Raw genomic sequence first — 13,124 nt, forward strand, 5'->3', positions numbered from 1 at the left:
TATGACCTATGCTACAGTCTTAATTACTGTGGTTACATAGTAAGTTTCAAAATAGGCTGATTTCTCCCCAATTTTTTTTCCCAAATGGTCTTAACTCTTCCAGTCTCTGGATATGGTTTGATTCTCCTTTTCTTTAGATCTTTGAGTTCTTTCACAAGCAATGTATAGGTGTAAGTATACCAGTCCTGGATATGTTTTATTCAATTTTCAACTAAGTATTTTTGAGCACTTATAAATGGGATTCTGTTTTTAATTTCAAGGTTTAAATGTTCATTTCTAGTATAAAGAAAGGAGGTTGACTTTTCTGTGTTTAGCTTATATCCCATGAACCTGTTGAACTCATTTATCAGTTCTAGGAAGATTCTCTTTTAGTAACTTTAGATATAGACAATCATATCATTTGCAAATATAGTTTTATTTCTTCATTTCTTAATGCTATGCCTTTTATTTCCACCTCTTGCCTTGTTGCACTGGCTAGAACTTCTATCACGCTGTTGAATAAGAGTGGGGAGAATTGACATCTTTGCGTTTTTGCCAATCTTAATGGGAAAGTATTTCATATTTTTCCATTAAGTATGTTAGCTGTCGGTTTTTACTAGATACTCTTTATCCAGTTGAGGAAGCTCCACTCTATTCCTAGTTTGCTAAGAGCTTTTATCATAAATGAGTGTTGACTTTTGTCGAATGCTTCTTCTGTACTTACTTATATAACTGTCATTTTTATTTCTTTAGCCTGAATTCCATTAGTTCATTTTTTTTTATAGATTTTATTTTCAAGTACTCTCTACACCCAAAGCAGGGCTCAAATTCAAAAGCCCAAGGTCAAGAGTCACATGCTCTGTTGACTGAGCCAGCCAGGCACCTCTACATTGATTTTTAAAAATTTTTTTAACGTTTATTTATTTATTTTTGTGTGAGAGAGAGGGTGAGCAAGTACACAAGCAGGGTAAGGGCAGAGAGAGGGAAAGAGAAAGAATCCCAAGCAGACTCCACATGGCTGGTGCAGACCCAGATGCAGGGCTTGAACCCATGAACTGTGAGATCATGACCTGAGCCGAAGCCAAGAGTCAGACACTCAACTGCCTGAGCCACCTGGGTGCTCCTACGCTACTTAATTTCTTATATTGAAGCAACCTCATATTCCTAGAATAAACCCTGCTTGGTTTTAAGGTAAAATTCTCTATATACATTTTACCTTCTATCTGCTAATATTAAGGATTTTTGTGTCTGTTTTCATCAAGTATATTGGTCTTTTTTTTTTTTTTTTTTTTTTGATTTCTTGATTTCAAGTTAGGGTAATACTAGCTTCCTAAAATGGACTGGAAAGTGTTTCTCCCTCTTCTGTTCCTTTTCCGAAAGAAACCGTATAAACTTGCTCATAATAGATCCTTACATGTTGGTTAGAATTCTTCATTGAAGTTATCTGCTCCTGAGATTTTCTTTATGGTAAGTTGTTGGATAACTAATTCAGTTTCCTTGTAAATTACAGGGCTCTTCAAAATACTTATTTCATAATGGTTGAGTTGTGGTAGTTTGTGTTTTGAGGAAGAGGTCCATTTCATTTAATCTGTGAAAAAAATGTGTGTACACTTATTCGTAATATCCCAGTTACCCTTTTATGTCTGTAGAGGCTATAGTGATATATCCTGTCATTCCTGATGTTAGTAATTTATGTCATCTCTTTTTCTGGTTAGTCTTTCTAGAAGTTTGTCAATTTTATTGATCTTTTCAAAAAACTAGCTTTTTGTCTCATTGAAAACAGAAAAAAAAACCCAGAAAAAATCAATTTCATAGTTTCCTTCTATTATTTTCTTCTTTCTGCTATTTGGGGATATAGTCTTCTTTTTCTAGATTCTTGAAGTGAAAGCTTACATTTTTGACTTGGGATTTTTCCTCTTTTTTAAATGTTTATTTTGAGAGAGAGCGAGAAGAAGAGAGAGAGGGGGAGAGAGAGAGAGACAAAGAGAGGAAAGGTGGGGGAGGGGGGCAGAGAATCCTCAGTGGGATCCATGCTGCCAGCACAGAGCCTGATGTGGGGCTCAAACTCAGGAACCATTAGATCATGACCTTAGCCAAAGTCAGACACTTAAATGACTGAACCACCCAGGAACTCCAATCTTTTCTGGTATATCCATTTAGGACTAGAAGATTCCCTCTCAGCATTGCTTTCGCTGTGTCCCACAAATTTTCAAGTGCTGCCTTTTCATTTGGGTTCAATTTATCCATTTTTTTAATCACCCTCCATCCTTTGACCTATGGATAACTTAGAAGTGTGTTGCTCCTGCCACCCTTTTCCCCTTATAAGGATCCACTGTGATTACATCGAGCCCACCCAGAAAGCTAGAATAACCTCATTTAAAAGTTCCTAATTGGGGCGCCTGGGTGGCTTAGTCGGTTAAGCGTCCGACTTTCGCTTAGGTCATGATCTCGCGGTTTGTGGATTCGAGCCCCGCATCGGGCTCTGTGCTGACTGCCAGCTCAGAGCCTGGAGCCTGTTTCAGAGTCTGTGACTCCCTCTCTCTCTGACCCTCCCCTGCTCACGCTGTCTCTCTCTCTCTCTCCTAGAAATAAATAAGAATATTTTAAAAAAACAATAAAAGTTCCTAATTTCCCAATGTTTATAGTAGCACTATCAACAAAAGCCAAGTTATGGAAAGAGTCCAACACTGACTGATGAAAAGATAAAGAAGATGTGGTGTACACACACACACACACACACACACAATGGAACAATACTCAGCGATCAAAAAGAATGAAATTTTGCCATCTGCAACAATTTGGATGGAACTAGAATGTATTATGCTAAGCGAGAAAGAGAAATACACGATTTCACTCATATGTGGAATTTAAGAAAAAAGACAGATGAACATAGGGGAACAGAAGAAAATCAGATCAAAACAGGGAGGCAAACCATCAGAAACTCTTAAATGTAGAGAACAAACTGAGAGTTGCTGGAGAGGAGATAGGTGGGGGAATGACCTAAATGGGTGATGAGCATGAAGGAGGCCACTTGCTGAATGAGCACTGGGCATTAAATAGAAGGATGAATCACTGGGTTCTACTCCTGAAACCATCACTACACTGTATGTTAACTTACTTGGATTTAAATTAAAAAAAAAATACTCCTTTGGAGAAGAGAGTAATTATTTACAAGAACAGTTCCCAATTTAACTGCCTGTGTAAAGTCCCTTTTGCCATGTAAGGTAAGACGTTACAGGTTTTAGGCACTAGAACTTGGGCCTCTTTGGGGGGGGGGGCAAATATTCTACTACAGGCCACCCTTTGAGAAAGACAGATGCCCACCCCACACAAAATACGTTCACCCTATCCCAAGGTCCCCGAAAGTATCAACCCATTACAGCATCAACTCAGAACCAAATTTTCATGTAAGTCTTGTCAGCTTAAAGGTCCAAATTCTCATCATCTAAATCATCTAAATTAGTTACGAGTGAGGCTGTGATCATAATTCAGCGGGTGATTTTTTTTATCTGCACCCATTAGCGTTTCCAGGTTGCCAGCTTTTGCAGCTTCAACTGTGGGAGGTAGAAGGCAAAAAGAGAACGTGAAGTACTCACCACCCTGCCTTTTCTCAGGTCCTGAGGTCCCTAGCAGATGTGCCTTCTTACTGCATTCTCTTAGAGTCTTTCTGTGTTTATTTATACATAAACCCAGAGTTTTTTAGTTGAATTTAGTGGGAATAATAAGACAAGTAGATCCACTCCATATGCTTGGAATTCTAAGTCCAGACAGCGTATTTGTAAAAGTTATCCACGATACTTTACATAGGACTATCTACTCTTGTGATTTTCCTGTCAAATTCTACATAGCCATTTTTCTCCCCGACAAATAGTTCTGGTCTGTCCCATTAGTCATCAGTATCTAAGTATATATTAAATTTTTAATCGATAGGATAAAAAACCCTTTATCTAGTCATAAGTACACTTCAGAGGACTTCAAAAAGGCTTCTGTAAATGGCAGGGAAATCATATTTAATTCATCCAGGTCTTTAATTTAAAGCATCTTGGTTGAGGGAGATCAAATTAATTTTTGAGAAATCTATGTTATCTTTTGAATTTATCTAGAATTTATGCTGTAGATTAATTTTTAAAAATTATGGCCAATGCCAAGTAGCAGCTCCTTTAATCATTCATCATTAGATGAAAAAATGTAATAAAAATAAAATTACTGATCAAAGTAAGTGTCCCAACTTAGAGAGAAATGCCTTTTATGGTTTTTTTTTTTTTAAGTTTGGCACAAATTATGCATATAGGCTTGAGGAAAAACCCTTATTTGGGCTCACATTCTAAGAATGGATGCATGAAGTCACAAAATCTAGCCAATTAGAAAATACTGGGCACAAATTATTTTTCTAGTTCTTCAGATATTGAGTATGTGCCAATTATTACAGAATATCAAGTCTCAGGTACAGTGCTCTGTGGTGTGCCAACAAGCAGTGACAGAATTTATAAAAAACACATTTTCAATGTTAAATTACAGATAAATGTATTACCTATATCATTTTAATTGTTTTGTTTTATTGTGAACACATCTTTAAACTTGCATAAATGTTGCATGAATAATAAAATGAATTCCCAGATACTCTTCACCTAGACCCAATGTTAACACTTTGCCACATCTGCTCCCCTCTTATATAACAAATATTATATTTCATACTCAAAAAAGAATAGATTTACAGACTGTGTTATTATAGTGCAATAAATTTGATTAGTGTTATTTATTAGTTGTGCTGAGTTACTGAATGCAATCATTGGTCAGCAACATGATGCTTTACCCCTTAATACTTCAGCATACACAGCGTTAAGAAAAAGCAGTACTAGCATCAAATTCAAATTTAATACTATTACAATACTGTTATCTGATATTTTGCACATATGTATGTATTCACACTTTGCCAACTGTACTAATGACATTCTTTATATTGTTATTCCCTCATGGTACTGGACACTGTCCTGGATCACTACCGGATTTAGGTGTCATGTCTCTTCAGTCCCTTTTTATATAAAAACGTTCCCCAGTATTACAGACTAGAATATAGATCAATTATTTTGTTCAATGACCCTCAATTTATATTTATCTAATGCTATGTCATGTTGAGATCCAGGTTAGGTGTTGATGTCACAGACACTACATGGATTTTGTCTTGTTTCTAGTGCTTCCTATCAGGAGCTGCTTGAAGTTTGTTTTCCTCATTATTAGTGATGTTAACTTTAATCACGTGGAATGCATGTATCCCCCAAGTGTTTTCACTGAAAACTTCCTTTGTAATTAATAAGAAATTGGGGGAAGATATTTTTAGCCTAGGCAAATATCCCGTTAGCCAAACTTTTAGCGAACAGCATTAACGTCAATTGATGATTTTATCTGAAATGGCCATCGCCAGGGCGCCTGGGTGGCTCAGTCAGTTAAGCGTCCGATTTCGGCTCAGGGCATGATCTCACAGTTCGTGGGTTCGAGCCCCGCATCAGGCTCTGTGCTGACAGCTAGCTCAGAGCCTGGAGCCCGTTTCAGGTTCTGTGCCTCCCTCTCTCTCTGACCTTCCCCTGCTCCTGCTGTCTTTCTCTCTCTCAGAAATAAATAAAAAATTAAAAACATGAAATGGCCATTGCCTAACTCTATCAATTCCTCTATATTAAGTTGGCAGTGTCCTGCAAGGGAGAGCTTCTCCTCCCCATTTATGTATGTGTGTGTATGTGTGTGTGTGTGTGTGTGTGTGTGTGTGTGTGTTAGTATGGACTAATGAATTCTCATTTTAAACAAGTTATATTTCATTACCATCATTCAATTTATTACTCATTTCCCCCAAATTTGGCTAGCCTCAGCTCCTTCAGGCTGGCTTGTATATTTTGTTGAAATGTCATTATGTTTTTTTAAGTGCTTCCGTAATTTATGGCACAAAAAAGATGGACCAGATGCATCTTGTATTTTCCTTTCTGCAGCCCTGGAACCAGCCATTTCCCTTTTTAACGTGGAATGGTATTTAGAAATTAGTATCTGAACACTAATTACCACATAGGAATTTCTCACTCAAATCCAGTGCCATGTATTTTTTTGCCTTGCCTTCTCTCAGTTCGTGTTATATTTCTTTCATCCTAAAAATGAGAGATCCTGGCTTCCTGAAACATCAATATTTTATTTTCTCATTACTGAAATACAGAACTGATATATCCATGTCGCTATGGAAAAAAAATCACATCGAAGAGTTTAAGATTTCCTTCTACTTCTTTTTTTGTATTTAGATTGAAGGCATGTAATCAAAGTACTGTGTTCCAAATTATTTTGATTAGTTTTATTTTTTTCTCTGTAACTTATGTCATTCACATTAAAAACAGTTATATTTATTTGTTTCAGTTTACTTTCAGCTTTTTAAATTCATCCGTGTCGACTCAATTTTATTTTCCAATATGCAATACATTAAAAAACTTCCTAAAGTAAAAGCTATACAAAAATATACTCAAAAACTATCACTCCCTCTTGTATCCATTCCACCCTGTTATTACCCACCCTCATAAATAACTAATCTCATTAGTTTCTGTTCCACATTCCTGTGATTCCTCTTGCAAAAATAAGCAGATACATTCTTACCCTCTCCTCTGTCTTACACAAAGGTATCATGTACTAAATGCTTTTGTGGACTTTAGGGTTTTTACCTAACAACATATCCTGAAAACCACCCCATATCCATTCCTGGAGATATTCCACATTCTTTTCTACAACCCTGTAACGCTCCGCTGTGTAGATGTACTATAAAGTTTGTTCAGTCATCTCCTGTGGATGGGAATTTTAACTGTTTCCAATATTTTACAATCACAAATAATGCTGGAATCATTAACTTAATATATATTTATTTTTGTAGTGCTGGAGGTATAAAATACTTTAAAATTTAGTTCACTTACAAGGTCTATAACAGTTAGAAATAAATCTTGGGTTGGGGCGCCTGGGTGGCTCAGTCAGTTAAGCATCTGACTTTGGCTGAGGTGATGATCTTGCAGTTTGTGACTTCGAGCCCCGCGTTGGGCTGTGTCCTGACAGCTCAGATCCTGGAGCCTGCTTTGGATTCTGTGTCTCCCCCACTCTCTGCCCCTCTCATGCTCTTGCTCTGTCTCTGTTTCTCAATAATAAATAAATGCTTAAAATTAAAAAAAAAAAAAGGAATCTTGGGTTGCTACTATTAGAATTTTAAGAATTCCAAATCAAATAACAACAATAACACTACTCACCCATTTGCATTTCTAAATCTATTCAAAAATAGACAAGGAAGGGGTACCTGCGTGGCTTAGTCAGTTAAGCACCCAACTCTTGGTTTCTGCTCAGGTCAGGCTCTCTGCTGTCAGTGTGAAGCCTACTTTGGATCCTCTGTCTCCGTCTCTCTGTGTCCCTCCCCGACTCAGGTTCATGCTTGCAAGCTCCCTCAGAAAAGAAATAAACACTTAAAAAAAACAGATAAGGAGGAATGAGGTATATGGAGACCAAAATATGATCTTTATTTTTAAGTCTGATGTAAAGAAGGCGGTTCTTTTTTTTTTCTTTTTTTGGAAAAATTTTTAATGTTTATTTATTTATTTCTGAGAGAGAGACAGACAGACAGACAGCGTGAGCAGGGGAGGGTCAGACAGAGAGGGAGATACAGAATCTGAAACAGGCTCCAGGCTTTGAGCTAGCCGTCAGCACAGAGCCCGACGTGGGGCTCAAACCCACGAACCACGAGATCATGACCTGAGCCGAAGTCGGACACTTAACTGACTGAGCCACACAGGTGCCCCAAAAACGGTGGTTCTAACAGAGGGTTTTGGTGCCCCAGGCGAAACCTCTTTGCCTCCAACTTCAGCTGCGCCTCTTTCAAGTGCCCTTTGTATTTTCACATCCTACCTACCTCAATCACCCACAGTTTCTGCAAAGCCTACTTACTCACTCAGCAATCCAGGAGAGCAGTCAGGAGGTGAGAGTGTTCCTAGGGGTAAACCCTCAATGAACTAAGATAGGAATTGGTGGATAAATGCTGGAGGGACAATTCTAAATATACTCCCACAGTTTCTCAGAGGGCCACCACAGAGACTGAGCACATCACTTCACCAGTTCAATTCCACATTTCTTACTGATTTTTCTTTGTTCACTCTCCCATTATTCTCAGTCTTTCACTCCTGTTCCTGGAGCCCATTCCCAAATACGTTGCCTGCACCTGAGTCCTTGGAGGAGCCTCTGCTTTGAAAGAGAAACTGAATCCACTTGCGTGGATGCACAGTAATTATATGCAATACCAATGTTAGACTGATTTACACACCCAAGCAGGCTGTGCAGACCATTGTGATACCAATGATGCGGATTCCTATGCCGGTAAAATGATTGGCCTGGATGAGAACACAATGTGTGAATTACATCAGTTAGCTTAAAAGAGACAAGACTGATTTGCTCGTGCACTGTTGTTTTTCCCCAACTCTACTATCAGAGGTTCTTTTTTTTTTTTAATTGTAAGGATATTGTACTATGTCAAAAGATTTTTCTGCATTTATTGAAATGAACCAACGGTTCTTATCCTTTCTCTGACTGATGTGATATATCACAATGATTGAATTGTGAATACTGAACTGCCCTTGCAACCCAGGAATAAGTCCCAGCTGATCAGAGTGAACGATGGCCAACAGACACACAAAAAGATACTCATCATCACTCATCATCAGGGAAATGCAAATCAAAACTACAATGAGGTATCACCTTGCACCAGAAAGAAAGAAAAGAACACTCATGCACTGTTGGTGGGAATGCAAACTGTTGCAGCCACTGTGGAAGACAGTATGGAGGTTCTTCAAAAAGTTAAAAATAGAACAACTTGAGGATAGAGCAATCATGCTACTGGGTGTTTACCAAAGAATACTAGAACACTAATTCAAAGGGATACATGCACCCCTATGTTTATAGCAGCATTATTTACAATAGCTAAGATATGGAAGCAGCCTGAGTGACCATCACTTAATGAATGGATAAAGAAGAAACGGTGTGTATACATATATATATATATGGTGTGTGTATATATATATGGTATATATATATATATGGTATTATATATATAATATCATGGAATATGGTATATATAATATCAATGGAATATTATTCAGTCGTAAGAATGGAGGAAAAAAAGAATGAAAGTTTGCTATTTGCAATGACATGGTTGGAGCTACAGAGTATAATCCTAAGCAAAATAAGTCAATCAAAGAAAGACAAATACCATATGATTTCACTCATGTGGAATTTAAGAGACAAAACAAAGGAGCAAAGGAAAAAAAAAAAAGAGAGACTGAGACAAACCAAGAAACAAACTCTATTTTTCAATGTCTATTTATTTTTGAGAGACAGAGAGAGACAGAGCACGAGCAGGGGAGGGGCAGAGAGAGAGAGACACACACACAGAATCTGAAGCAGGCTCCAGGCTCTGAGCTGTCAGCACAGAGCCCAATGCAGGGCTCAAACCCACGAACCGTGAGATCATGACCTGAGCTGAAGTCGGATGCTTAACCGAATGAGCCACCCAGGCACCCCAGAAAACTCTTAATTATAGAGAACTGATGGTTACTAGAGGGGTGGGAGGTGGCAGGATGGGTTAAATAGGTGAGGGGGATTAAGGAGGGCACTTATAATGAGCACTGGGTGATGTGTGGAATGGTTGAATCACTGTATCGTACAACTGAAACAAACATAACACTGTATGGTAACTGTACTGGAACTGAAATAAAAACTTAAAAAATAGAAGACCTGACAAACAAGAACAAAATAATTAATGGCCTTAATTAATATAGCTGAAGAAATCCTAAAAGGGTACTTGCAAACTGAATCCAGCAACATGTTAACAAACACAGTCACACGTGATATGCTTTCTTAAAATAATGTCATATGGTTCAGTATTAGAAAGGCTATGGATCATGTCATTATACCATAGAAAAATTATCATTATTCAGTTGGAGGTTTAAGAGGCAAGTGATGAAATTCCCATTCATGTTTTGAAAATTCAGAAGGCCAAAGTGTTATAGGGTCACCTGGGCGGCTCAGTCGGTTAAGCGTCCGACTCCGGCACAGGTCATGCTGTCACGGTTCTTGGGTTCGAGCCCCACATCGGGCTCTGTGCTGACAGCTCAGAGCCTGGAGCCTGCTTCCGATTCTGTCTCTTCCCCTCTCTCTCTGACCCTCCCCTGCTCACGCTGTCTCTCTCTCTCTCAGAAATAAATAAAACATTAAAAAATAAAAAAACAAAAAACCACAAAATGTTATAAACATGATGGCTTATCGATTTCTCACTGATATATATATTTATTTATATTTACCTATACATTTTATATACTTTGTCATGTACCTTTCATATATATTTTTATGCTAAAGGGAAAAGCAATCAACGTTTTCCCTCTAGAGTCAAAAATATGTGAAATAGGATCATTCTCATTACCTTTATTTAATACTACTTAAGTTATATGACCAGATACAGATTATAAATCCAGAAAAAGAAGAGACAAAAGCATTTTTTGAAAAAGGTAGTACTAACAGTCTCAGAAGTACAACAAAAATTAAATGAAATATATTTAAATTATTAAAAGAGCGATAAGAGACTGAGTTACGTAATAAGTATATAAACTACAAGCATGGCAAAAAAAAACGAGTCGGAACGTAAAATGAAAAATCTATTCTCTTCAGGTTTAAACAAGAAAATATAAAGTATCTAAGAGCAAATTAGATAAAATGAGCAGGATCCATGAGCAGAAAACGATAAAACTCAACTACAGCAAATAAAGAACACTTAAATAAGTTGAAAAGACACACTATGGTGTTGCTTACAAAGACTGAGTATCTTAAAGTTGCCAACTCTCTCCAAAGTATTTTCTAAATCAAGTCTAACATCAAGAAGCCAGGAATTTTTTTACCACAAATTTTGCAACATGCTCACTTAGGTCAATAAGAAAGTGAGAATAAATAAATATTTTGAAAGCAAGACTTGCCTAGTCGGATACCAGAGTGTGTTCTTAAGTAGAGCAGTTGAACTCAGTGGTACTATTATGGGAAGAGACAAACCAAAAGACAAAGTAAAAATACTAGTGGAAATGTGTATTTCAGAACTCAAGATGTTAATGTAAACTGAACCAACAAAGAAACAAGATACTCTAATAAATAATGTTGAGGAAACACTAATAGGGAAAAAGAAGTTGATCTCTACTTAACTGCAAAATAAATTACAAGCAAATGAATGATCTGCAATTTTAAACAGAACCTTGTAATTTCTAGAAATTTATTGTCATAAACCATATTCAATGGAAAAATTGCGATAATGCTTAAAATAATTAAAGTGGAACTGAAAACGAGATTCCGTTAGCGTTATGGAAGATGCACTTCAAGTGCTCGGCAAATACCTGGGAAAGCGGCAGGAAAACTGACCCTGCCTGAATTCCTAACTACTTGGTATAGTATCATAAGCTTGCTTTGATCACTAGCTAGGACAAAAAGGGAAGGAAGCAAAGGCCAAAAGGCATGACTTTTTTGGAAAGAAAATGGCACCTGAAGATTTCTCTGGAGTTCGCCAAAGCATTTTCAAATTCCTAAGGATGGTCAAACTTATTAGTACATCACAGTTATTAAAAAGGGAAGGGCTGAAACTCGTGGTTACGCATTTATGTATTCCTCCCCCGTAATCACACAGGCCTTTAATTAAGGACAGTGAGAGTGACCACAGAGCAGAATTAATGAAAAAAATCACAAAGAGTCTATGACAGAAATCATCACAATTCCAGCTTTACTAGATTATAAAACATTCCCTTTATCCACAAATTATTTTCCATACCTTTGAAACACCTAATATTTTTCTGCATAGGGAATGGACACTTTTAGATACATTACTATGATCTCAAGAGGCACTTGGCATTTTTTCTCCTGTTAACATTAACTGAATGCTTCAACTGGACCTGGAAAGAAGGCTGTTACTTTTCATTTTCTGGGCCTCTTGGAGATTTTGGTTGCTCTCTATCAGTTTGGCTCTTGAAGCTACAGTCTTTGGAATGTTTCTTCAGCCCACTTAGCAATGGGCAGTGGTACAGCGAAGAGGTACCACGTAACTGATACGCATCCGGGGATCCTTTTTGCCGGTCTGGCGTCGTCTGTTCTTTGATGAATTTTTTCTGAAGCTTCACGGCGAACAACCAGTCTAGCTCTTCCTGTTTATTTCTGTCAAGAAGAGAGTGTTCTGTGTCTATCAGATTCTGGGTAACGTTGATTTCTGATTTGTCTTGCACTGTGGAAGCTTTGGGGAACACTTTCCTTCTTTTTGGAGAAATGCACGGATCCGGGACTGCCTCAAAAGAAGCTTCCTGGGTTGTTCCTTTGGCAATAACGTTACTGGTCAGCAGCCAAGCGTCTTCATTTTCTGTCTCACTCATGACCTTTTTAGGGATCTCAAGGTGTGTCCCACCTCGAGGAGTACACGCACTCTCTGTTTCTCCAAAGCAGGGAGCGCCGGCTTCCGGTCCCTGGTGATTTAGGGCAGGAACCTCTTCATCGCGATTGCCTCCTGTCGTTTTCATGTTTCGTTTCAAGCACGATTCTCTACCAGTGACATCTAACTGAGGCACGGGTGGCTCTGCTGAAGACTGTGCACCCTGATCTTCAGCGTCCAGGCCTGTTTGAAGAAAACATGTTGGCACATCTTCGTCAATTTCTATATCTTGCCACATAGGGCTTTTAAGGACAATGCTGTCAGTTTCCTCGGACGCGGAGATTTCCCTGCTTTCTTGTACAACTTCAGACTGTGATGTTGACGCAAACTGAAACGTAGCTGACACATACTTCGGAGTATCTCCAGCGTCGCTGAGTTTCTTCTCACTTTTCGTTTGAGACTTGTCTGTAACTGTTCCCAATTTTCCTGAACTCGAAGGAGGCAAGACATTTCTGTCCCGGTCATTAGTATTACTGCTTAGCTTTCTCGCTAGTTCTTCATCCCCGTTCAGCTGTTCTTCCATCTCTCTCGGCCTCTCTTCAGCTTTTTGTCTTTCCTCCTCCCCTTCCTCTGCCAATAATGTCTGTATCTGTTCTTCACCCATTTGGCTTTCTTCTTCAAAGGCTCGTAGCTCTGCCTCCAT

The 13,124-nt window shown here is 38.2% G+C and overlaps 1 protein-coding gene across 1 annotated transcript; it reads right to left on the reverse strand.

Moving 5' to 3' along the window:
* Positions 1–11,757: 11,757 nt before the first annotated feature.
* LOC120227584 (E3 ubiquitin-protein ligase RNF168-like) lies at positions 11,758–13,118 on the reverse strand. Its single transcript, XM_039225664.1, has one exon. The coding sequence runs from the start codon at positions 13,083–13,085 to the stop codon at positions 11,970–11,972; it is 1,116 nt and encodes a 371-aa protein (XP_039081595.1). The 5' UTR covers positions 13,086–13,118; the 3' UTR covers positions 11,758–11,969.
* Between the last annotated feature and the right edge of the window lie 6 nt (positions 13,119–13,124).

Source organism: Hyaena hyaena, unplaced genomic scaffold, assembly GCF_003009895.1.
Source record: "Hyaena hyaena isolate Hyena2069 unplaced genomic scaffold, ASM300989v1 scaffold_2544, whole genome shotgun sequence".
Taxonomy (NCBI): Eukaryota; Metazoa; Chordata; class Mammalia; order Carnivora; family Hyaenidae; genus Hyaena; species Hyaena hyaena.

What these genes read in the sequence shown, in the direction of transcription:
- LOC120227584 (XM_039225664.1), bottom strand. Translation starts at nt 13,085, where the DNA reads ATGGGTGAAGAACAGATACAGACATTATTGGCAGAGGAAGGGGAGGAG.